At 38.7% G+C, this 27,751-nt stretch overlaps 2 protein-coding genes across 2 annotated transcripts; one reads left to right on the top strand and one right to left on the bottom strand.

Annotated features, from left to right (window-relative positions):
• Window positions 1-3,382: 3,382 nt before the first annotated feature.
• dhrs3b (dehydrogenase/reductase (SDR family) member 3b) lies at window positions 3,383-17,165 on the bottom strand. Its single transcript, XM_058373792.1, has 6 exons — window positions 16,795-17,165; window positions 7,615-7,758; window positions 6,926-7,045; window positions 5,281-5,519; window positions 4,383-4,508; window positions 3,383-3,988 (listed from the first exon to the last, which is right to left on the bottom strand). Exons 1-6 carry the CDS (start codon window positions 16,987-16,989, stop codon window positions 3,904-3,906), a joined length of 909 nt encoding a protein of 302 aa, XP_058229775.1. The 5' UTR covers window positions 16,990-17,165; the 3' UTR covers window positions 3,383-3,903.
• On the top strand, window positions 17,165-26,447 carry aadacl4 (arylacetamide deacetylase-like 4). The gene is made up of 5 exons (XM_058373791.1): window positions 17,165-17,879; window positions 22,662-22,960; window positions 24,272-24,497; window positions 24,576-24,639; window positions 25,456-26,447. Exons 2-5 carry the CDS (start codon window positions 22,784-22,786, stop codon window positions 26,231-26,233), a joined length of 1,245 nt encoding a protein of 414 aa, XP_058229774.1. The 5' UTR covers window positions 17,165-17,879; window positions 22,662-22,783; the 3' UTR covers window positions 26,234-26,447.
• Window positions 26,448-27,751: the final 1,304 nt, after the last annotated feature.

The raw sequence follows: 27,751 nt of genomic DNA, 5'->3' as shown, positions 1-27,751 counted from the left end.
CGTCTTCAGGCAACTGGGTTTATTAGCTACTTCTTCCTAAGGGTTCTTCACTTGTCACTCTGGGTGAAACCCAAAGGATCTGTGGAAAACCCTGTAACCATTTAAGAACTAAAGACCCCTTAGCAACACAAAGAACAAGTTAAGGAGCCATTAAAGGGCCAAGACTGTACATCTAACAACCTAACAAGCTGGTGAACAACCTTGATTCAATGTTATTTCTCATTTTCAAGAAGCATTAACTAGAAACCATTACTAATATCAAGAACGTCTTATAGAACCTCTTATAGAACCATGGAAGAAGTGTATACACAAAAAAAAAAAAATCTTTTTCTAATAGTGCTAAATTGGTGTACAACCCCAGGCTGCTGCTCTATTATCCTTAAAATCTTGAACTATTCCAAGAACCTCTTGAAGGAACATTAATGTGTGTTTCATAGGCAGATTTGACCACTAACAAACTGGCAACTTAAAAAAAACAAAACCTAAGATTCCTGTTATATTGCAGATTTTTAAAGTTGGAATCTTATTTATGTAAAAAGAAAAATTTATAGATTTGTGAGCTATACCTATGATGGCTGAAAGAAGCAGAAGCATAGCACAACAATATTTACAGCCAAGAGTTAGGTATGCTAGCTAGTTAGCAAACATTTTCAAAATTGGTTGCTGTTAGCATGAATTTCCTTCTTGGACTTTTGAATTGTAGCAGTAACGTAACTTGGTTAATGAGCTCTATTTTAAAAGTAGCAATGATAAAAGTTGGATAAACTGCACTGTTCAAAAATATTGCAAAGCTTTAGCATGGGTAGATTATCATAACTGGAAAGAATGCTCATACTGTTTAGACTCATTAACATGACGGTAATTTCACTCCTTAATACAGATAGCACATACCCATTCCTACAGATTACACCCATTCCTAAAAACAACGTAATATACCCAAATAACAAATTATACAGCTGCCCAGTGGCCACAAGGCTTCATGAGATGGCTAACCCCATTCCTGTCGATGCTACGTTGTTATTAGCTGCTGAAAAAAGATCAGGATCAAATTCTGGAAAATCAGCAAGTGGCAAAAGAATGTAAGTAGGGTGGAATTGGTACAGAGAAATAGAAAGAGTGAAAGCTGGAAAATGATGGTCATTTCGTCGACTATTCAGTATAATAATAAAAGGAATCTTATTAGCATGTGAAATCATTAAATCTCTACACTTTCCATCATGTTCAGCTCAATAAAACCTTTTTAGTTGAATGCAAGATGTGTGGAACTCTGTGAACTATGTATGGTTCTGTGGATTCGTGGTTAAATATTTGCACACTGGCATCAAACAGACTCTATGCAGGGTCACCTTTAATATTATGCAATGTGGAAGTGCAAGGTTGTAGAGCATGAATTGCTAAATGTAGATGCATGTCTTGTTTTCCCCCCTACATCTGCCACACCACTCCATTGCTGGCTCCCAGATTTAAAACACTTACCTAAGCCAAAAACACTACTGTCTACCTGAAGGTGCTGACTGAATCCTGCTGTGCACCGCATTCCCTTTGAGCCTCGATCCTTAACCCACCATCCCGCAAGGTAGAAGGAAGTCATGCATCAGTACTGTTGTTATTCTATCCTGGTACCCAAATGGTAGAATGAACTTCCTCTGCATGTCCAAACAGCAACATCAAATGAGGAATGAAGACTTACCACTTTATTAAGTACTAATTTAACATAAAAGAACACTTTTTCTTTGTGAGATATACATGTGAAGCTGAAACACACACACACACACAAACACACTTGTTCTAAGACTGTACAGTGGAGCCAGGGCATATGAATGCCCTCCCTTATGAATTTTTGCCTTAAGAAGGGATATTTCCAAGCAATTTTCGGCATACGGGCAAACAGAACCGAACGCCGGCTAGGTTGCGCGTATGTCTGGGAGCCTTTCAAAACTTGATTGGGTCAGTGGAAGGCCAACCAAAGCGAGTTTAGGAATTTTATGATTTTCGGTGAAAGCTGTTTAGAAAGAGTCAACCCACGATACCAACATTGCCTTTGATATGCGTTCAAAAGCTACGTGATTTTTCGGGCGTTTTTTTGTTGACAGATCGGTGGCATGGGTGGTCTGTTCTATTTTTAGCCCAAGCTTGGTGGCACGACTTCCTGTGAGGACCATTGACATGGAATGCTTGGCTTGGGTCAGTTCTTTGTAAGCAGCCATACAGTTTACATACGCTTCGTATTGGGAATATTGGTCATATTTCTGGGCGGCTAGAACGGTTTGTCTGCATTTACATTATTTCTTATTGAAAAATTCGTTTCACAGTACAAATTTTCTCGCCTCCAGAACAAATTGAATTTCTGTGTTAAGTTGGAATCTTATTTATTGAAACAAAAAGGTTTGAGATATACCTGTGATGACTCAAAGATGCTGTTGCTGTTCTAACTCCTCTGTAGCATGTTTTTACCTTCAGGGTATTCTTACTACCTATTTGTTCTAACATGAGATCATATGTTGGAGGCTGGAACACATTTCTGTTCGTCTCTCAGGATAAAAAACACATCACACAAAGTGTACATCACTGTAGATTACTGACAAAACCAAGATCATGTAACGTTAACCTCCATAATACAGACTCATTGAAAACACGACTCAAAACCTATTCATTCAGAAGTACTTATTCCACATGATCTTAGGCTGCACTCAAACCTCCAACCCTGTGTGTTTTTTATTATTTATTACTTGTTTGAATTTGTATGGTGACCTTGAATGACTAGAAAGATGCGTTATTATTATTATTATTATTATTATTATTATTATTATTATTATTAACTTTTGATTCCAAAGACAATTATAGTGATAAGTGTTTCAATAATGAGGATCAGATTTATTCCTCAGCATCTTAAAGTGATCGTAATGTGCCAGTGTTGGCTTTATATGAGATTTTCACCATACATTCAAACCTCCAATAGCAAGAGAATTCAAATACAGTGAAAAGGTGGAAAGGTTTCTGAATAAATCTTAGGTATTTCTTTTCTTCAGTGTTTTTTTTTTACCGTATCTCAGTGTTATGTAAAGAGTGCATGATGATGACTCATGACTATCAAGAACAAATACAAAGAACCCACGCCTCACTGATTTAGATTTGGTTTTTCAGATTGTACTTTGAGTATAATTCATGCAATTAATGTTAATAAATCATCTAGTATCATTTTCTTTTCAGTAACCAGCACATTGAGCGAGGCCACGTGATTGCAGATCAACATAGCACCAGGTTTGTGAGTGATGATACGTTTCTCTTTGTCTTTGTTGTTTACATCTTGACAGTGCTTTTCGCTCTCTCTCTCTCTCTCTCTCATACACACACTCTGAGCTCATTTCCTCAGCTGGAAAAAAGCTGCCATGGTGTGACATTAAGAAGATGTCCACCCAAAACTGGCAACGATTTGAAGCTCAGATCCCTCGAGGAACATCTGACATTTTCCCTAGAACACCCCAAAACTATGTTTTATTTCCAAACTGTATTTTATTCAAATGTTGTATTTTGAGTGACATTAGTTTGTTAAAAAATAGACAGTTTTTATAAGAGATTAAGTACAAATCCGAAGGCTCTTTTTCTTGTGAGTCTGTTGCTTTTCTTTGCTGGTTGAACAGTTCAAAATTCAGTCATTAAACCAGCAAAATCTGCCCAGAGGTCAGTCATCTGAGGCAGTCTGAACAGTGACACCGACGATGTGCCATACTGTCTCTTTATTCCTCCTCCATTAAAAGTCTCAAGAAAACTCTTCAAGTACAGCCGACTCCTCGATCCGTGACTCTTTTTTTTTCCCTGTTGTTTCTGATCAGCTGCGTCCGGCAGACAGAAGTGTAACACACTCTTTAATTAGAGTCAAAGACAAACTTTCTGTAGCGGTTCTTATGTCCGTCCTTTGAAAGTGTTCATGCATGTGTAGGTTCCGGAGAACCTGTGGATTTCCTCCAGAGCACTTTGGGGCAAGATGCTGTAACAGGAGAAAAAAGTGTGTTAGAAAATGAGAAAACAGACCCATTCAGTAAATTTTACATGCATTTACTTCCTAAAGAGAGACCAGAGATTAAATTGGGTGAGAGAAACAAACAAGGGGGTGGAGCTTTGTTACTATAATTTCATGAAAACTAAATAATTGAAATATTGAGACAGCTAACACACCCTCAACTGCCCTTGCCCCTTTGGGATTTCTCTTATTTTGATTTTTCATATTTCCAATCCTTCTTGCATAAATGAATTAATAAAGCATCACAAGCAGAGTACGCATGTGCATAATGGGCGTAATACTAGTACTGATGATCTAATAACTACACCGAACTGTACCATCTCATCACCTCCCAATTCCCAGTTCCACATACAGCACATACCATTTGAGGATAACCAGTGCATTCATGGTCCACGGAAGATAAACGAAGGCAGTGTTGGTTCTGACTGCGTCCACTGTCCTCTGAGCAACTACCTCTGGTCTCAGCGGTGGGAAGAGTTTAGGGAACCTGTTGAAAGCAAATGAAGTACGGGTTAAAACATGCGTCGTGTCCGTCGTGTTCAGAATCTCAAACATATCACGATCAGGTATAGTGTTTATAAAATTACACATATTCCTGTGGATCCTGAGAGTCATGATTACTTGTGCTACATTTTACAAATGTGGAAGATTTCAATTGGTTTCAATCACAATTTTATTTAATGTTTAGTTATTTAATGATTGAATACAAAAAAACTGCATCATCCCAATTAAGATGTTGAGACAGGAAAAAAAATCCTACAGATTGTGAAAATATTTATTATGATACCTGAAAAATATCTGAATTTTTAAGAGATAATTGACAGATTTTAGATTTCTCATATGTAAATAAATAAAAAATAAACATTATTTTATTTATTTTATATTTATTTCATTTTGGTATGCTAAAATGACCTGAAATTAGATTATTTTTTTTATTATTATTATTATTATTATTATTGTTATTTTCATTGTGTCTGTCATTTTTAAAAAGCTTTCTTTCATAATAATTTATGATGTAATTCTTTTAAATAGCTGTTTATGTTCATTACAAAAAGTCAAACAAAATTTCTCATATTTTTTCATATCATATTTTCTTGATCTAAGAACAAGATTAAGATTTAAATATACCGTTAAAATACCGTTCTAATGCAATATATGGTTTTTAAAATGTCAACTTACTATGGCTAACTCACTCAAATATAAAAGCAATGAATGAATGTTATTTAAAAAGTCCTGCAGAGCCAGGTCTGATGTCTCACCTCACTCTCATGCCCTGGAACATTTCGGTGTTGGTGTGAAAGGGGAGCACGGTGGTACATCCCACCCCGGGGCAGTCCAATAGGCCGAGGGTCAGGCTCTCCATGAACGCCAGAGACGAGGCTTTGGAGGTGCAGTAGTCTATTGTACCAGGTATGGGTGAGAGGGACAGGATGGAGTTGACGCAGACGATGTGACCCGTCTGCAGCTCCAGCATACGAGGCAGGAACGCTTTTGTAGTCTGGGAGATGAAAAGAACAACAAACAAACTATGAGAAAGGTGCTTGTTTCTGATCTCCTGCAGGTGTTTGGAACTTGACGAGGGGAAAGAATCATGAGAAGAATGTCGTAACCGCAAGTGAGGTTTTCCATTTCTGAAGCAGGCACGTACAATTCGCTCATCCTGAGATAAACCTGTTTGATCTCGTGTCAAGTCTGGAAAAGTCCAGATGCAGGTTTGGAGTGGTCTAGACGCTCACTGGGATGTGCCAAGTGTTTTGACAGAAAGTCTGTCATTCGGACTTTCCCTCGTTCTTAAACCAAATGATGCCACTGGGACAACCAGTAACCACTAGCGCTTCTTTTAATGTTCTCTCACCTTCCTGTCTTTCTTAGCACGTAAGCCTGGTTAGTGTTTCCTTCTAAAAAGTTGCAAACGGAGGGGAAATGAAACCGTACACCATCTCGGAGTATTAAAAGGGGATGGAAACTGACACGATCCTCCGTCGATCCTCAATCTGGGAGGACTGATATCAATCTATCAGCTCCTTTCTTCCTGTGAGATAAAAGTTCTTTTCCGCTGTTCAGACTTTTTAGCAAAATCTACTGAAAATAAAACCATGCAGAGTACACTATTTGGTTAGGAAATAACAGTGTTACAGGAAAACAATCAGGGATGTGTTGGTGTGATGTCGCCGGCATTCTTTTTGTTTTATCTGATTACAGTTAACGCATGTCTACAAAACAAGGTATTATACATTTAAAACAGCTATGCAGCGTAGACAAAACAAAACCCAACTTTCTTCTAGAAAACTTCATCATATTAACAGTGATGCATTTGTCTTTGTTAATTGACAGTTAGTCGTTTACTCTTGTATTACGTAGAGAATCCAGTCCCTCTGAATGAGCTGCTACTATAGAAATGACTATAAAAGTATTAGTGCGTTGATATAAGCCTGTGAACTGACTTACAGCTGGAGCTATTATATGAAATTATGGAGCAATTAATTGAAAGCATTGTTGTATTGCTGTGTGTTGATTGTTTAAAACTGCTTTAGGAACATCTTTGGTTCTTATGGAGTCATTTTGTTTGTTTGGAGTGTAAATGCGACCTTAACAGCAAGTCAGAGACGAGTCATGCAAGCGTTACGCTTTCAGTAAGACCAGAGGAAAAAACCTGTTCCATGTAAAACTGCAATACACAATAACAATTTATTCAGCGTAGACATTTGAGTAAATATTTCCCTTGAAATGGTGCGAGTATCTTTATTAGACGAAACCAAAACAAATCCCAGAACACCATCACCCCTGAAGCTGTCTGATTTGAACTTGGTCGCCTATTACTACTTCCTGTTTACTCTTGAATATATGATGAACAGGCTACTAATAGCAGGGACAGACATCCAGATGTTCACTTCAGTGACCTACCCAGAACTGCCCCATGGTATTGATATGCTGTGACTTCAGCAGGGCGTCATCGTCGCTGTCCATCAGACTCTTCCCGTGTACCACTGCGGCGTTGTTCACCAGGATGGTGACGTCTCCGACCTGTCATGAGGAAGAAAACGAGACACAGAACTGTAAGATCCCGTCTGCGAGTGATACAGTTACTCAGCTGGCTGTGTTCCCACAGTGACAGAAACTGAAAGCCAGATGTACAGCACGTTCTCATTGTCTTGTAGACGTTTTAAGTGAGGCGTTATCTGGACCTCAGGGAGTCAAGCTAGCAGATGAGTGGAGTCTGTTCCATTGTTGGAGTTCGAACGGAAATAAAACTTCCTCTTAAACTCGTGCTCTGTGCTCTACTTAATCAAAGATGTCCCACTGACCTAGACAGAACTGAACGGCTGAATTTATTTCCTGCTTCTGTGCAAAAAAACGATGACTAAACGATGGCTTCGTTTTTCATCTTTTATTATAAACTTCAAATAGACTCCATCACTGAAATATATAGATGTTTTAACACAAATTTGCATCTTTTTTTCAATTCATGGGATTCAAAAATGGAAACATTCATTTTTGACATTTGGAGCAGCATCTAGAGTGGATTAGTTGAAGATACAGTGCTTGGTTGTATAAATAGCATGCAAGGTTAAACAACAGTTATCCATAATTACCTTTTCTCGCACCACTTTGGCTTGTTTATACACTTCCTCCCTGTTGGCCACGTCGCAAATAAAGTAATGGCACTCTGTCCCCATGAGCGTTATCTCCTCACACGTGTCCTTCAGGCACTTCTCTGTGCGGCCCCAAAGAATCAGCTGGAAGGAGACAGGGATTTTAGGTCAAGTGTCAAAAAATGTGGAATACTGCATATCCAAGAGGAAGTAGATTTAAAAAAATAAACAGTTGTTTCAAGTGTAAATAGGAAGTGTTTAGTAGGATTGTAAGTATTTCCGCTCTAACCACATCCATCTCTAACCTTCTCTAACCACGCCCTTCTGCCCCCTCAGAATCTCTAAACACGCCCCTCCACTCCTGTATAATCTCTTAACCCCGCCCCCACACTCCTGCACAATCTCTATACATGCCCTTCCACTCCTGTACAAGCACTTAACCCCTCCCACACTCCTGCATAATCTCTAACCACGCCCTTCCACTCCTGTACAATCTCTTAACCCCGCCCACACTCCTGCACAATCTCTAACCATGCCCTTCCACTCCTGTATAAGCTCTTAACCCCACCCACACTCATGCACTTGCATTTTTAACCACGCCCTTCTACTCCTGTCTGATCTTCCACACCCTTCCACTCACATCGAATGTCTAACCACACCCACACTTCTACACTATCTCTAACCATGCCCTTCCACTCCTGCAGAATCTCTTAATCCCGCCCACACTCATGCACAATCTTTAACCACGCCCTTCTACTCCTGCCTGATCTTCCACGCCCTTCCACTCCCACAGAATCTCTAACCACACCCACACTTCTACAAAACCTCTAACCACACCCATATTCCTGCAAAACCTCTAACCAATGCTTTTCCAATCCTGCAGAGCATCTAATCCCAACCACACTCCTACACAACCTCTAACCACACCCACACTATTGCAAGATCTCTAATCATGCTCGTGGCACAACCACAATGTTTTGTAATGAATGGTGTAAGAGCCTGATATGAGATTTATCTGGACAAAAAGATGAGAAATAGTTTTGTATCCAGAGTCAAAATGCAGAGAATTTACAAGATCCCACCGCTCTTTCTAGTAAAGTTTTGTTTCCATTCCGCACAGAAAACAGGGGAAAACAATACAGTCCTAATGTAGGATATAGACTCCTTATTCTCTGTGACCTGTTAGGGTGAGGAAAAGAAAAGCGGCTATTACTGAGAGATCAGCAAGGCCACACAGACATCAGGGGATTAAGAGAGATGACCGTGTGAGGGAATCGGCCAGGACAGGGACACGGGGGGCTGTGATTGGGCAATTAGATCTGTCAGTCTGTGGGGTCAGGGAAAGGTAATGAAATAAGGGATGATGCTGCCTATTCTTCATCTCTTGCTCCCTCACACACATTCTTGGTGTCATTACACGGCCTGGTGGGCAGATGGGTTTAGTCATTTTCTGCTCCAAGACTCTGGAAACATTGCTGAAAAGTGTGCGAGAGAAAAAGCTGTGAGCAAACGATGAGGGGGCTAAAACTCTAGATTGTATTTGACAACTTAAAGCAATGATGTGCAAAAAAAAATTATTCACAAATTTACAGCTTTGGTCTGCCTCTGTGTTTGACTACATGACATGATATAATACTGAAGCGCATATGTAGGGAAGAAATCTTTTCAAGTGCATCCACTTCCTGCCTGATTGAACTCATTTCTCCGGCCGTGATAAGGCGCCGTTTTCCGTAATTGCTCCGCATTTATCCATGTTCTTGTGGAAAATTCTTCTCCGATGTGTAAGAGTGCAATTAAACTCATTCGTACTTTTTTAAATTGCCAAACCAAGGCCTTTTTATGTCCGGCCATTGCACAAGATCCTAACGAAAAGAAGGCTTCGCTGAATCTTCGAATTTCCGCTTCTGTCATCTGCGGTAAAATGTGCTATGTAGGTTAACAAAATGTTCTTCGCAATAACAATTTTTAAACACAGCTTCCCGTCCAGTGAACCTCAGGGTTTCTCTGCTCAGTGTTTGCTCTTCCAGTCTGCTCGATCCCAGTCGGTGGAGATCATTTATCGACGCACAGCAGGACTAACAGGAGCATGCCTCGCAGCGTTTGCTTTACGGATGAGAGGCAGTTTAGAGAAACGCTTTTGCGTCAGCTCCTGGTGCCTCGCGTGATTGGATTCTGCAGGATAACCCTGAGCAGGTATCTTTGCGTGTCTCTGCTCTGTTTGCACGGCTGATGAGGCAATTAGCGGAAAGATCGAGATTGATCTTATAATGGGATTTGACAACAAACTTGATATTTTCTTTGGAGGACGCACATCACAATACAATCCATGCGTGTCTCTTATCTCCGAGTCTTATCACGAAAAGTCTTTTAAAATAAACTCTACATATTAGCATACAGTAGGGTAATACAACAAGCCACAGGCTATCCATAATCCTTTTACAGAGCGGGGCTGCTATACTGAACTGCCATGAACATACAGAAACGAAAGATCCGAGTTTCATTTACGGCAATAAAAACGACTGCAATACGGACGCTACCAAAGCACTGTGTTTTCATGTTTTTAGAACATTCTCCTCATTCTGACTGGTCCAAAGCTAGAACAGCGCTCCAGATAGATAGATAGATAGATAGATAGATACTTTATTCATCCAAAAGGGAAATTCAAAACTTCCAGCAGTATCCACAAGCATAGGTAATAAATACAAAAAAGAGGGAATATAACAAAAAATACTAAATACCCTGAATTTAAGGGTACAAAAATATAACAAAAAATACAACAAATAAAATATAACACAATTTAACAAAATATAACAATAAAATATGACAACCTATAATAAAATAAATATAACAAAAATACTAAATACAGAGATGTAAGGAATATAAGATAAGTTACAGGTTAATAGAAGTAACAAATCTATCATTTGTTAATGCTATCATTTCTAGGGTTTGGGTTTCATTCATAGGGACTCAAACGAGGAACACTTCAATTTAAGCTCAAGGATCTGATAAACATTTTTAGACATATTACTTACAAACAAACCAAAGCGTGTAATTGTTATGGTCACATTTTCGCTGATTATTCAATATTTATAGAAGGAGTCTCCAGTCTCAGTGCTTTTTTGTAAAAGCTGCTTCTTTAAGATTTAAAATTATTCATGATCCAGAAACTTCCTGATTATTAGTTTTTTAATAATGGATAAACAGCAACAGACATTCTGTATTTTTCCAAGTTGCTTTCTTAGTAATAAACAGCTTTTAAAAAAAGGTTAAAAAGTTAAAAAGTATTTAAAGGAAATTATTCACTGAAGATTGGTTGGTAAACTAGAACAGTGTGTTTCAGATTAACGCCACGTCTATTTTCTCTGCTGGCAAAATACAGTGTTTATTTGGCAGCACAGATTCCACATGTGCTGCATTTAGAAACTTTTCCCTTTATCAGATTTCTTAAATGCATGTAAACATGGTGATCAGATTATTGGCCAAATCTCATTTTTGTAAACACATTGTGTATTAACAGTACTGACTGTGTGTGTGTGTGTGTGTGTGTGAAAGCAGGAGGGGTGGAGAAGAAGGCCATCAGGAGTTCAGGAGGCAGTCGCCTGCCGCTGTCTAATTAGTGTGGAGACAGCGGGGTCAGCCACAGGGCACTGCCCAGCTGGGAGCTGTATGCAGCCCTGCCACCCTCCCCCACCACACACACACACACACACACACACATAAAGCAAGAGTGCAATTTACATGAGGCTCACTTCCTTAACACCTCACTACCAGTTCCAGCTTCGGCACCTTTAGTACTTTAGCTGTCACTGTGCCTGAGGCCATGACGAGAGAACCGACGAGAACTTTATGATCTGTTAGGATCTAACATGCACAAATGCTCAGTCCTGGAACCTCAGTGACCTCATAGCGATGCTCTTAGGCATAGAACCTTCAACCTCATCAAGTTTAGATGTCCAGTTACCTAAAAGTTATCATAATTGTACACTGTAACTGACTAAACTGCTGTAACCCAAGAATTTCCCACATGGGATCAATAAAGTAATAAATCTATCTATCTATCTATCTATCTATCTATCTATCTATCTATCTATCATAAAGATCAGCCACAGAGAGAGACAGAAAGACAGACAGACAGAGAGAGAGAGAGAGAGAGAGAGAGAGAGAGAGAGAGAGAGAGAGGGGGAGATATCAATGTGATGCTCCCTCAACCATTTTTTCCACATTTCTTTTAAACATGTAATGCTTATAAAGCTGTTATTGCTCATTTTTATCCAGGATTTTTATCCAGCACCAATGAACAATCTCCAGAGCAAAACTTTTATAGTTAAAATAAACAGAAAATCAACCAATCATGGAATGTTTGTCTGGTACCAGGATATAGATTTAAACACGGTTGATCCTAACGATCATTTACGTATATCGAGTTTTGAATGTAAAATCAATTCTTTCTTTCTTCTTTTTTTTGCATGTAAGGCTTTAAATATGATTTCATTTTGAAACTAAAGAATTACTAAAAGAATTTAAAAACTAGAATAATGCGTGCAAAACACTTTCTATGGCATTTTACAGAAGGATTTATTATGAGGATTAATTGCAAAAATCCTAGTGGCACATAGTGTACAGTATTTTTTCAGTCATGAGCGATTCCCTTTGGGATATTTATTTGGCAGAGTTTGTGGTTTTAAGGGGCTTTAGCTTTTATTTTAGATTTTTTTTCTAAAATACTTTTTGATCCATATCTAAATCAATAAATAAACCCATTCTATAAGATGATAAAAAATATTCTGGTGTGATTTTTACTTGTGTGGAAATACTAAAATGTAGCTAGATTTGATTCTAGATGTGAAAAGGCGGTGAAGCGGCCTCTCGGCTCGCGCCGGCTGAGCGTGTTGAGCTGCACCTGGAGCCGCGGGTGGTGTGTCGGGGCCTTTTCCGCTTTCTGAAGGTGCATTTATGGTGCAGGCTTCTCGGAGTTTCTTAAGAATGGGCCGATTGTGGAGCTGGCGAAGCGCAGGTGCCATTCCTAAAGCCTTCACACCTTGACAATAAGCGACGTGCTGAGAGCTTCCTTTGTCGAGGAGCTGTAAAGAACAAAGTCTTTGGGAGTGGAGAGACGACTATGAGGAATGGTTCTCAGAAAGGTTGTTGCTGTAGGAAATCAGGATGTTTCCTGGAAAAAACACAATGCTGTCTGGTATTTTTTAGTAGTGTTGGTTAGTCAGTGGTTGGGTTGAGTTAAAAAAAAAAAAATAAAAAAATACCTGTCATTGTGGTCATTAAGGCATCACAGGCCTGCAGTCGTAAAGTAAAGAAAACTAAGAAGGTTCTCTTCCTTTATGAGTGTAAGAAAATTCCAGATGCTATGTAGGATTTATACTAGATGCTACGATAATAATCTAAGTTAAATTTATACTAGATGCTACGATAGATTTAAACTAGATGCTACGATAGATTAAATCTAGATGCTACGATAGTAATCTAAGTTAAATTTGTAGTAGATGCTACGATAGATTTAAACTAGATGCTACGATAGATTAAATCTAGATGCTACGATAGATTAAATCTAGATGCTACGATAGTAATCTAAGTTAAATTTGTAGTAGATGCTACGATAGATTAAATCTAGATGCTACGATAGTAAACTAAGTTAAATTTGTACTAGATGCTACGATAGATTTAAACTAGATGCTACGATAGATTAAATCTAGATGCTACGATAGATTAAATCTAGATGCTACGATAGATTAAATCTAGATGCTACGATAGTAATCTAAGTTAAATTTGTATTAGATGCTACGATAGATTTAAACTAGATGCTACGATAGATTAAATCTAGATGCTACGATAGATTAAATCTAGATGCTACGATAGTAATCTAAGTTAAATTTGTATTAGATGCTACGATAGATTTAAACTAGATGCTACGATAGTAATCCAAGTTAAATTTATACTAGAAGCTACTTCAGTGCTTGGATTTATACTTTATGCTACGAGATGCTATGGTCGATTTAAACTAGAAGCTAAATTAGATTTAATACTATATATGCTAAGACAGATATATTACATGTTAAGATTTAAGATTTAAACTAGAAGCTATGGCAGATTGATATTAGACGCTACCAGATTAATTATTGTACTTATTTGTCTAGTAAGAGTAAGAAGTAAAAATTAAAAGTGTTCTTTAGAGAATGCCAGAACCTGGATTGATTAACATTTTAAAAAGAACTGGTGAAATTCCCTCAGCATAAAAACAAAAATAAAATTTGTGAGTTTGTGGGGAAAATGTACCTTTTTCTGTGTTTAGGATTATACCAAGACGGAGATGATCCAAATATCAATTTAAACGTCAATGCACCTAAAACAGTGTAAGTGTGACTCCCATCTGTCTTTCCAAGCCCAAAAGTCCTCCTGATACTTAAAGCATGTGCTCTATGAATGGCTGTGCAATCAGAGTTCAGATTTTTCATCAGACTGGATGGATTCAAGCTGCATGAAATACCAGGATACCGATGTAAACAGAGTCCTTTAACTTTCCAGAATCTTCAGCTTTTCGTCTGACTGACCGACACTGGAGACTCCTTCCTAATCCATTAACTAAAGATTTCCTCACAGAAAACTTCACTTTCTCTGTAACATTTCTTTCTAAGCCTGTGGGTGAGAGATGGATGAAATCTGTCGTGGCTTTCTAAGTATTTACTGCATTGCATCATTATTTTTAGATTGTGCATCATTACTTTAAAATGTCAAAAGTCCCATCCCCCTTTTCACAGTCCAAGTGTTTAGGGGCTGTGACGGAGCGAGGGAACGAGGGAGGGTTTGGTGTTTTGGAATTAGATGTTGTTTTTATTTCCAGTTTCTATTTCCAGTATAAGAGCCTGGTTGTGTGGATGTGTGCATGTTCAGAATGGAGTGAAGCAGCTGCCACATTTTGTACATGCTCTTAGCTTTCCACAAGATGTCATCAAGTCCTGGTTTGTTTCCAGGTGTTACGCCTTGCGGTGGCTTGAGCGCAAATACCAGCCCAAAGTACATAAAGCTCTAAAACCTGTAATAACAGCAGTGTTTATACATACATACTGTATATGTTTATTACCTGGCTGTAAATGTTTGTCTGGATTATAGCCTTTGTGCTGTTAGGATCATTCTAACAAGCTGCTTAATTTTCTTTATGATGACATTAGCATAACAATGATATTGTTTTGTGTGTGTGTGTGTGTGGGGGGGGTTGCGTTGAGTCCTGCTTTCTTCAACCTAAAGAGAAATCAGATGGCATTTTTTCCCAAATTTGTGGTGGGATTTCATTCAAATTCAAGGGCTGAATGTAAAACCCGCCCCAAACTTTAACTAAAAACTACAGTTCTATTCATTTTTCATACAAATTAAGCTTTTATTTATACAATTGAACAAGCGAGACCATATAGTTATAACTGTATCACTGGTATAAGAGTCAAGTCACAAAGGGGGCATGCATAAACAGGAAAATAATAAACGACAGGGTGATCTTACCAACCAGAAGTTGATTATTTTCCAATTACAGCACACCCTGGTGTGTTTTATTCATCTTATCCCACAGTAGTTTGCTAATTTTTTAGTTTTTTAATGAGCAACATGTACTCAATATCTGTTAATACTTACATTTAATGCTGTGGAACATCCATCAAACACATTATTTCCAGTGATAACTTATGTTAACGCAGCTATAAACAGTCGGTCAATTGCCGGCCCATATTTTTTTCTTTCTCTAGAAGTTGTTCTGTTGTTGGAAAACCTACAGAAAAATCTTCAGCTCTGATTGTTACCAATCATTGACAGTGGAGACTCCTTCCAAAAAATGTTAACCTCACCTCATAGAAAACATGCCTGTAGAAGTCATACAACAGTATTGTATTAAGTCGAATCACAGACTACACTGCTGTCAGAGTTGCTGGAAAATTCTGCCAATTTTAGGACATTTATGTCAGTAATGAATTAAAGAAAATTCTGCTGATATTAGGACACTGAAGTCAGTAGCTATGGTGTATTATCCTTTGTGTTGCTCACATTTCCTGCCCCCTTTTCACCACTGTGCAGACAGAGACAAGTTTCCCAATCACACACACACACACGCACACACATGTTGTGCAACAGCTGGTTATGTAAAGTTCAACAAGGTGTCCATGTGCTCTGGAAGAATAACAATGATATTTATGATGTGGTGGAGAAAAAAAAAATCTCTGGATTAGTTTGGTAATAAAGTAAAAGGTGTTCACTAGATGCATTAAGACGGTTTATATTAGTCACTGTTACCTTGCATTCATTCTGGGTTGCTCTCTTTACCTACTCAGCCTTGTAATGGTGCTGTGACCACTGATCTGACCACTGACCACTGATGTAATACATTTTGTCTCATGTCAGGATGCTATAAACTTATGCTAAGATTGATTTCAAAATCTTTTTGAAGTGTAGTCAATATTACAGTGTTACAATTGTCCCTGACAAAATGTCCCTGACAAGATTTTACATTTTTTTTTTACAGTTTAAAAAGCTAAAAAATAAGAATTGCAAACAAAATAGCTAAGCCACAAAAAAGATTTTAAGGTCCATAAAAACATCGCTACATTGATTTCACATCATCATATTGACCAGTCATTAACAATACTAACATTAGAACCAAATGTGTGTGTGTGTGTGTGTGTGTGTGACTTTACACTCTTACCTTCTCACAGATAAAAATGAAACAAACTTTCTGTACAACTTTTCAACCTTGATTTGGTTGCATGACGCGTACAAGAAACAAAATGACAGTGATGTGACAAAACATACAATGTAGTACTTCTATACTTGTAGACACTGCAGGATATCTATCATGATATTTAGTTAAAATATTTACAATTTTGCAATGTTTTGTGTGCCCCCCCCCAAAAAAAATATTGTATTATTTGAGATTTTTCTATCGTATCATATCGTTATTTAAGTTCCTTAAATGAGGCATGTGTTAAAAATCGAAATGTGCCAATGCTTATCGTGTATCGTGAAAGTATCGTGAGGATGATCTGACATATCGTCCAGGACTAACAATATATCTGCGCGCGTCTTGCGGTGTAATTGTGAGATCGTCTGCGTAAACCTGTGCGTAATCTTTTGCGTAATTTCTGTACCTGTTTTATTATTAGTGCTTTTCAGTTTTATTTTAGTATTTACCTTCTTTGCCCCGCACTTGGCGAACTCTCGGGCCAGGTGACGACCGATACCTCGTCCTCCTCCGGTAATGAGCACCACATCCCCGGACAGATCTCTGCGTTTGCCCGGGATGAAGAAGCGCACGAACGCCTTTACGGCGCAACACAAGATCTGAAGAGGCAACAGCAGCACGGAGCACAGCGTCCTCAGGTCCATGTCGGTCCGGTCCAGTTGAGTGATGCCAGGTGCGGTACGGTACTTGCGTGCGTGCAATTCTTCACAGTCAATAACCTCTTGCCTCTCTTCAGACCCACCACAAAAATATTGTCCTTTCCCCCTTTTTATTCCAGTTTGACCTCGTGCTGACGCTTTGTTCGCGCGTTCTCGCTTGCTTTATTTATTCATGAGCCGTCCTGTGCGTTCACGCGCCTCATTCCACGAGCAATAGCAAACTTATAAATAAATAACTGGAGGCTTTCTTCTGCGCGCGCGGAGCGATCACCCGTAGTGACGGCGTCGCCTCGCGCTGGGGTGAGCAAGACTCTCAGCTCCAGCCGCCGCCACGAGGGACTTTTTAAAGTGACCGTTAATCCTGATTGACAGCTCGCGGGCTGAGGGAAAAGTTCATCGCCGTCGCCCTCAGTATTTAAGAAACACGCCTGCGTCGAGTCGATATACCTGCGGCGCGGGCGCACACCACGGAGAGGACTGCAGGTGCTCATTCAACACCGGGAATGTTGTCGCGAGCTTGTTTTCGCGTGCTAAGTCCCCTCCCCCTCGCGAGCCGCAACGTTCCGTCACCTCGCGGCAGCCTTGTCGCCTTTCCAACCGGCGGGTCACGTGCCCGTAGCTCTCGCCAGTTTTGTGGACGTTTTGGATGGAAAATGTTGGTTGCAATGGAATAATAACATGCTGTAAAGCTGTAGTGTTATGTAACAAAATGGCCGAACAGGTTTGTTGTTGTGTCAAGTGTGATTGAAGAGCAGCAGACACCGAGACAGTGTAAGATTTCTTCCAACCGGTTGAACAAGAACTTTTTCGGTACGCGTATGCAGTTACATTCCGCCGCCTGCAAAACATTGAAATAACAGAATGCAAAATTCACGGTACGTGAGAAACATTTCTAAGTGATCAATATGCAATTTTAAATAAGTAGCACTAATAGTGTCTATGTTACTAATTAATAAAATGCCTGGACGTCCTCGTGCCCTGGGGGCGTGGCCAGAGCTTTTTACAATGGGGTGACCCGGTTAGACCTGATGACTTTATTGGGGTGGCAATCTAGGCGGAGACAAACTAATAATCTGCATCAGACACAGTGTTCCTCTCTGTGTGTGACCCTATTAATGACCCTATAATGGAAACCCCATTAGATATAAAAGGCACACACCTAAGCTACAAAAGTGTCTTATGATCATATCATATGAAGTATGCTAGCATTAAGAGTCAAGTCAAGAGTCAAGAAGTCACTTCAACCATATATATAGCTGACACAGTACATAGCGAAATGAAACAACGTCTCTTCAGGACCTTGGTGCTACAGAAAACAACATTGAGCTTCAGAACAACACAGAGCTAAAGACAGAAAGTATTTGTCCTAGCTACCTAAAGTGCAATGTGTGCAACCAAGTCATTATCTTAAGCACACTGAACCTAATAAAGTGGCTAAAGCAAAATCGAATGATTAAGCACTGTTAGCTAATTGAGTTAATTAATGATTGGCCAAATAAGGAATATCATTAACATAAAACAAAGTTTACGTAAAGGCTTACCAGTGTTTGCTCACCTGTTTGTTCGTTGTGGTCGCTGAGGCCAAGGAATAGAAAATTCTCTATAAGCTAGCTAAACTTTCCCTTGTCAAGACACTGAAGAACTTTAAGATTTTTAAAGAGTTTTTGGTCTTATCCTGCTTTTGCCTTACTAACATTAGCTAACTTAACTAATCGACTGTCAAGCTGGTAGTAAACCTCACATATTTATTTTGTTTTATTTTACGTCAATTCACACATGGCTGTGTCTGCTGTATTTATAACAAAATTCAACCTGAATGCCGAACCGTTGTTGTATTTCTCACGTTCAAAGTCAATATTTCCCTCAAAATCTCTCACATGAACAATTTGTATGTTCAGCAATGTTAAGAAGTGTCAATTTTGCTGAAGGAGTCACAAAAGTCTCATTAGCGGGAGGTGCTATGTGTAGTTACAGCACAAATTTAGTTTGTTCTCAGTTCACTAGTTAAAATTAGCTAGCTAACATTAGCTGAAGCATAAACCTCTACTGTATTTGACTAGCGGTAGCAACTGATGAGTCGCAACCAGTTTTATCAAATAATGTTAAAGCAAAAAGGTTGCATACTGCATCAGAAGTAAATAAAGTACAAATTTTTTATATACACACCTATACAGATTATAGTTGAACAGCAAAATCAATCGTCAATTAGCTATCAATTCATCGCTACTTATGTTGCATATGTCGAAGTCCAAATATGGCATCATTCCAACCTGAGCACTACAACTTACAAGCTAAGTTAGCTAGCATGTTAGTGCTGGTTAGATAGCTAAAGTTAACATAATGTGAAAAAGGTTAGTGAAAACTGTGGCATTTTTGTTGTTGCTCTATAACAATCACTCGTTTTGAAGTTTGCTTACATAAAGTGTAATTAGCGTTAGCTTGATTACATTTGAATGAACTTACATGTTAAAAGAGCTGATACACTGTATAACCTTACAGTACACTAGGAGATGAGCAATTTATTATCGTTAGAAAAAGTTTGGACATGAAGTAAGAAGTTCCCATGACCTCACCGATTAGCTAAAGATTCGAAAGTGAATCTAAATGTGAATTAACAAGCAGAATGAATCGATTTTTAGAAATCGATTATACACCTTTAGATTTTATACCGTCCTAATACACCAGGAAATTCAATTCCAGTTCGAAATTTAATATCAAATGGCATGATACACATTTAATGTAATAACTTCAGATTTTTTCATCTGGTTCTAACAACTCCATAAACCTGAAGCTTGTTCTTGAGGCTTTTAGTGCAACAACACTCCTGTTCCTGTGTGCTCATCATCACACACTCATCTGTTTTCACTAGAGCCAGGGCAAAATAATCCTGTAAAAAGGTGTTGAAGGCTGTAATAACATGGCCCTGTGCGCTGGGATAACAGCGACTGGATGTGTGTCACTGGCAGGCTTGTTATTGAATGTTGTCGAGTGTTTCTGGGTATGTTGCGTATGTCACTATTAGATACTTTTCTCCAAAATCCTCAGCCAACATTAAGATAAACCCCACCAAAGCTTCCAGGCCTGGGCGAAAAGCACAATTTCCTCTGGCTGCCGAAACCCCAGAACACGGGGACCTTTGTAAATACCTCTTAAACCTCCCAGACTGTAAATCCAGGAGGCAGCGCAGAGATTCCAGTCTGTGATTTTTGGCCCTGGCTCTCGGCTTTTACTGGGGAAAGCTGAATGGAGGACTGCTCGAACTGGAACAGCCGCACAATGGGTGCTTTGTACCGGCATGAGCTTCTTAGTAATGGCCCAGAGCCTCTCTGGAAAGGCTAAATGGTTGTCTAGTTGTGGAAAATGTGTCACGGTGAAATGTGCCTTGCTGCAGATCTGCCTCTGGACCGTCTTTTCCAGCAGCAAAGAAGTTCACGAACAGCAAAGAAGCTTGTGCATTTCACAGCAAAACAACCAAACAAAAATAAAGATCCATTTTGTACTAGTTTTAATGTGTCTTAGACACAGAGTGGACTATGTTCGGGGTTGCCAGATATGCGTTAGAGTAACTTCAATGGTTTGATAAAATGAGTCAAAATGCCTAGATCTGGCAACAAGAAGCACACTAACAAACAAAAAATACAAAATAATCACAATATAAACCAAGATATTTCACATATTTAGGAAAATTTCTTCATCAAATGTTTGGTGAAATAAAATTTATGGAATTTGAGTAATGACTATTTGGTATCTTTTTATTCTTTATTTTATTCCACTGATAAGGGATAAAATAAAAAGAGCTAAACGTCCCATGTTAGGTCTGTATGAATTCGTACCATCTTCCAATCCTTTAAGTTGTTGCTGTTCTCATTATTTCTGTAATTCAAAAGTGAGGTTTAAAAACATGACCTTTTACACTCAGGAAAGAAAAAACAAACATAAAAAAATAGGAAGTGCCTTTGCCTATAGATAAATAGTGAATAAAATAAAATACTCTACTATTTAAAAGTCGTATAACACAAAGAATTTGAAATGAAATAGTCGTCAGAAACACAGATTCTATTGATGTTGTTCTCCAATGTTATATATACTGGAATTAATAACAATTATAAGAAGGAAAGAAGCCTGTAAAAAGTAATCCAATTTTGCAGAAAAACCACGGACCTGGCAACTCGCCCCTTGTGTGTGTGTGTGTGTGTGTGTGTGTGTGTGTGTGTGCTGAAGCGGCTGTCTTTCATCAGTTAGCGTGTCACTGCCATCTACAGATCAACTGTGAAAAGTTCAACATGCAACATGTTAAATCAAGCTGATTGTTCTTTCTTCTTTTATTTTGAAGGGAAAAATTAGCACAGCACAGATATTTAAAGCTTTAGCATACATGTTAACTTTTTTTTTTTTTTTTTTTTTACAGTTACTGAGTTATGTGACTATTATATATTGTGCATAATTATATACAGTATATACATATACACTGATCAGGCATAACATTATGACCACCTGCCTAATATTGTGTTGGCCCCCCTTTTGCTGCCAAAACACAACAAACTGTGATGCACTGTGTATTCTGACACCTTCCTATCAGAACCAGCATTAACTTTCTGGTTTAGCATTAACTTCGCTCCCCACGTGTATCAATGAGCCTTGGCCGCCCATGACCCTACGCCGGTTCACCACTGTTCCTTCCTTGGACCACTTTTGTTAGATACCTACCACTGCAGACCGGGAACACCCCACAAGAGCTGCACTGATCCACTGATCCAGTGGTCTAGCCATCACAATTTGGCCCTTCGTCAAACTCGCTCAAATCCTTACGCTTGTCCATTTTCCCTGCTTCTAACACATCAACTTTGCGGACAATATGTTCACTTGCTGCCTAATATATCCCACCCACTAACAGGTGCCATGATGAGGAGATCATCAGTCTTATTCACTTCACCTCTCACTGCTCATAATATTATGCCTGATTGGTGTATGTATACATACAAATGATCACACAAGGCGAAAGCTACATAGGTTGCAGACCATGCCAGGTTCCTCTGCTGTCAGCCTTAAACAAGAATCTGAGAAACCAGAATTCAAAAACATCGCCTGGTCTTTTCTTTCTTGAACCTGTGCCTGCTATAGCCTCAAATCCTGTTCTTGTCTAACAGAATTGGAAAGTGATGTCTTTTGTCTGTTGTTGTTGGTCATCCACCTCATGGTTTCAAATGTTGCCTTCCGGTCATCTCGACCCAGCCTGGTCCTTCTCCTCTGATCTCTCATCAGTATATTGTTTCTTCCTGCAGAACACCCACTCACTGGACTAACAGCCTATGTAAAATCTGTGTGAAATTCCCAACATTTCAATGGCTGTCACCAACAACCACACCACAGTTCCAGTCACTGAGATCAAAATTTTTTCTCCCTCATGATGTTTGACATGAACATTAACTGAACATTTAAACCCAGTGGATATTTGTAGGAGTATGCAGGTGTTTCTAATAAAGTGGCATGTGTAGTGCAAAGATTTTGCTTCCTGAATAAAAAGGCAGAAAGGAATTTTTTGCTCTCACTGAGTTGTGTGACAGTTACTATTAAAAATGAAGGAATAGTGTTAATACTGGCTTGGAATTGAGGTCTACCTGAAAACTTTTTTTTTTTTTTTTTGCTTATTCTTCTAGGGCAGGTCATTTGGAGGAGATCTGTCACTGGCGTGATTGTGAAAGACTGGAGATAAGCCAGCGCTATTAGACAGAAAGCCGTGTTTGAACTGCCTCCACGTCTCGCCCCGACACATGCAGTCATGGACATAGGAACTGCAATACTGATTATCGGTGTTGCTGCTCTAGTTGCAGCTTTTTGTTTGTTGGCAATCGGATTGGTGTTTTCCGAGCTGATGAACAGCAAAATTCCGCCTGGAATTAGCCATCCTGGAAAACTGCACTTCCTGCACTGCTTTATAGTGGGGATAGCAGTCGTGGTGAGTGTGTACATGGGACTTGTTAAGGATTTAGCCTTAAATTCTCCTAAAGTGGACTACACTGTAAATGATACAGTATATTAGTGTTACATTTTGCATGCCTATAATTTTAATGCTCCAGTTGTATATTAATCTGCTTCTGATCTGGAGAAATGTAACATGGTGTTTATCTTTCATTGTCCTGGTTTGTATGTATGCTAAAGGGCAAGTTAACGTATAACTCGGAGCTTGATACAAAGTCCATCCAAAAATAAAGTCCGTATTTCTGAAAAAGCCTTACAGTTATTATTTCATTGTTAAATTTTGATTCTTTCATTTTTCATCATATTATACTCCGCCTTGCATCCATTATTAAAGTCACAATCTGCAAGCGTTTAAATAATAAAGTCGACCACGTCCGCTGATGTGGATGTCATCACAGAGTCAAGGGCGCTGAAGAGATTCAAACCAATTCATGTGTAAACACACTCAAACATTTCAAGGTCAAAACCCTGTCCAGTCATTAATTCCTCAATACATTTTACTTTTATTTGCTGAAATCCAAAGCAACGTGTGGAATAATAAAACCTTTAATGGCTGTAATACCCCAGAAATGACCTAGAATGAATTTGAAATTTCTCTACATCTTTCCCCTCATTAAATATGCCATTATCTATCAATATACATGAATATGCAAATAATAATAAAAAAAAAACACACCTCTAAATGTCTTCTGAGCATTACAGCATAGGAGGGAAAAGGGACAGAAATGCAACAGAGCTAGTTTAGTACACAAAAATACAGATTTTTCATGATATACGGTAGTCTTACTTCCTTTATATACAGTTCAGAGCTCTTTATTATACTAGTTAGCAAGCTAATCTAGCCATAGATATCCTAGATGATAACACTACCTAGCTAACTAAAATGAACTGCTGCCGAGCATAGCTATTATTGATTACATACTATAGCTATTAACATTAAGAAAATGTTACAATAACCTGTAGTTGGCTAATGCTAGCAAAGCTAGCTAGTATGCTAGTGTTTCGAGGTCACTGACACTTATGCTAGGAGAAATTTAATGTGGTGAAAGGTGAATGTTTCACAGCGTTTAAAACTTTCAAGCTTTTTTTATTTAACAGTATATAATGGTCAGGTGTGTATATACTTTTGGTTCTCTACTTGATAATATTAGCTAGCTAAAAACACAGGTTCTAAAGTTTTCTAATTTCTAGTGCTTTTTTTGATGTCACAACCTGTCCATATATGTGGCCCTGTCCCTTAAAACTTATATAGATCAGTACTAAGAAGGTTTCTGTCTAAATGTTTTAGGGTCGTATCCTGGAGCGCCTGGGTTTGTGTAATCAAGTGAATTTTAATCGATGGTGTTCAGATCGCATGGTTGGCCGTAAACGTCCCCCTCCTGTTGGTCTGCGCATTAAAGACTCGACCTTTGCTGGAGTGCCAGTGAGGATCTACGAACCCACAGCTGTTTCAGAGCGCACAAGACGAGGACTTATGTATTTTCATGGAGGAGGATGGGTCGTCGGCAGCATCGGTGAGACACGCAGCTTGTTCGTTTGTTCTGTATGAGTTTGAATGAACAGTAACTTCACCTTTCCTACACGTTCATTAGACCTTTACGATGGAGTATGTCGGCACATTGCAAAAGAGAGCGACACCGTGGTCGTGTCTGTGGGGTAAGAAACGCAAAACGTCTCCTTTACAACAGAATCTTTTCTTTAACATTTTTATCTCTAATCTTTCAAAAAATATTTTCTTGTTAAAATTTGGAAAAATGTTTAGAATGTAAGTATTTAAGTCAATACTGTGTTTTTACAGTATTTTAATATATTGCCAATTTAAACAAATAAACTTTAAGATTTTAAAAAATATTGAATTTTTTTTTATTTAAATATGCATTATTTCATTTTGCATATTTATGCCAAAGGAAAATTAATTTTAGATTCTAAATGTTTAATTTAGAATTCAAGCTTTTACAATTCATTTAGAATGATATTTTTAAATCATAAATCATTCTTTACAAGAGATATGTAAATGTGATATATTTATTATATAAAAAAAGAATGAAAGAAATTTAATTTGATTGTTTTTTGTAAAATTTAAAAATGAAATTTAAAAATTAATATTCAATTTTGCAATTATTTCACCTTTAATCGTTTTTTAAATATATATAATATAATTAAATACAATTAAATATAACATCAGAGTATATTAATATAAATTTAGAATGTATATAATTGCACAACATTTTTTTTACATAGTATAATTGTAAATGTTAATACAAATATTAATTACAATATTAATTATTAATTATATAAAAATAAGTAATGTATATGTTTGTTATTTTAAAGGTTAAACAGTTTTATGATTAATTCATATTCAATAATCATATATTCTAATTTTTCATTCAAATGATTTTTAAAAGGATTTGTTCATTTTAAATTTATTTGTGAAAGTATAATAAATCATTGTGCTGGTTGTTATCCTGACAGTTACAGACTTGCTCCCGAGCACCGGTTTCCTGCCGGATTAGATGACTGCGAGCTTGCTACGCATCATTTCCTGTCTGTGGCAGCTGAGTTCAATGTGGACCCGCTCCGTGTGGCACTGGGAGGAGACAGTGCAGGCGGTAATCTGGCAGCTGCGCTTAGCCAGAGGTTGGCCACAAGCCCGGATGGGCATCTGCCATCACCCTGTGGCCTCGTCCTCGTCTACCCGGCTCTGCAGATGGCCGACTTTAACCTGCCCTCTTATTGGCAGAACCACGCTGTGCCTGTATTGTTCCGTGCTCGTATGGCCTTCTACTTTCTCCAGTACCTAAATGGTGACATGTCTGTTTGCCAGGATGTGCTGGAGGGCAGACATGTTCCTGCCGAGCTAAAGCTGCACTACAGCAAGTGGCTCGACCCCTCGAACCTCCCACCCGAATTCCGAGATGGCGCCCAAAATCAGGTGGCTACGGCCCACGATGGTGAAGTGTATCACATAGTTAAAGGTGGGCTCGAGCCTGGGATTTCACCTCTTCTAGCTCCAGACGATGTGCTCCGACTTACGCCGCCCACTTTTATCCTGACCTGCCAGTACGATGTGCTGAGGGATGATGGGATTCTGTACTGGAAGAGGCTGCAGGACCTGGGAGTCAAGGTCACATGGTATAATGTCCCTGATGGCTTCCATGGCATTATGAACTTCTTCAGCAAGGGCTGGATGAGCTTTCCTGCTGGAGTGAAGGCAATGGAGCAGATTGTCAGCTACATAAAGACACTCTGAGGCCTGGAACTTCTACTCCCGTGGTTCTTTTCCCTGCCTATTCCCGAAATCTGTATTTCTAATCCAAATTCACATATCAAGGACATCCAAGTCATTGTACTGTGAACATATGTTTCTGCTGAAAAAATATCATCGCTGTGTTTCTTATACAAAGTCGGTCAACCAAAACTGCATGTCCTCAGTAATAAACCGTGTATTCACACATGAAAGGTGAGCGTTCTCTGTCTCTTTGTTGTGAAGCACTCAATATCTGAACACACCTTCACATCGGGACTTGTTTACAGCCTATGGCCAATTTGGGAAATTGCAAATCAAATACCTTTAATGGAAAAATATCATGCTGCTCCAGCAAGGCAACAATAAAATACAGTGGACGGGTAGAAACATCGGCAATAGTTTATTAAGAAAAGTTAAATGTTTTTTAACCATTTAAGTGAGTAATTAATTGTTTGCAAGGCTTAAATTTTGGTTAAAACTGAAAAAAGGTCCAGATTTTGCCAAAGCAGTTGATGGATCTCTGCATCTTGTCAGAGAGTGAGAAATGAACATTTAAGAAAAAAAATCATGAAAGTGTGAGTTCAATAGATGCCATTAGAGGTCCATTCTAAGTAAGTAAGTATTTAGGGTTTTTTTTTTTCCATTTATTTTTATTTTATTTTTTATAATGGGTAATGTGTCAATTCTTGTTGGTGGTGATCGAGTGCAGGAAAATAAAAACGCTCAGCCTCTTCATAATAATAAATTCAAGGAAGTACTCATACATATAATAAGCTATCATTGTGGTGACATACAGAAATAAACTTCTAGCACATACATGCTCTCAAATTTGAATACTATTTTCATAAAAACATGAACCAGAGTCTGAGTCATTTTTAATGGGCAGTGATCAAAATATAAAAAAAAAGAAACACGCAAACTTCTATAGTGCATGCAAAAGTTTGACTGACTGATAACTTGACCTGTATATATAGAATATATCATTTATGATTGATTTATATTTCATGTATATTTTTGAATACATTTGTATAACTTAGCAGCAGATCCTTTAAGTCCTGTAAGTTGTGAGGTGAGGCCTCCATGGATCGGACTTGTTTGTCCAGCACATCCCACAGATGCTCGATTTGATTGAGATCTGGGGAATTTGGAGGCCGAGTCAACACCTGAAACTCATTGTAACTCATTCTCACAGCAATCAGGGAATACCGTTTCCATGAAAGGGTGTACATGGTGTGCAACAATGTTTAGGTAGGTGGTACATGTCACAATAACATCCACATGGACGGCAGGTTTCCCAGCAGAACATTGCCCAAAACATGACACTGCCTCTACTAGCTTGCCTTCTTCCCATAGTGCACCCTGGTGCCATGTGTTCCCCAGGTAAACGACACACACGCACCCGGCCATCCACGTGATGTAAAAGAAAACGTGATTCATCAGACCAGGCCTTCTTCCATTGCTCTGTGGTCCAGTACTGATACACAGGTGTCCATTGTTGCTGCTTTCAGCGGTGGACAGGGG

The sequence above is a fragment of the Hemibagrus wyckioides genome, linkage group LG21 (genome assembly GCF_019097595.1).
Source record: "Hemibagrus wyckioides isolate EC202008001 linkage group LG21, SWU_Hwy_1.0, whole genome shotgun sequence".
NCBI lineage: Eukaryota > Metazoa > Chordata > Actinopteri > Siluriformes > Bagridae > Hemibagrus > Hemibagrus wyckioides.
This window is presented reverse-complemented; position numbering and strand designations above follow the sequence as displayed.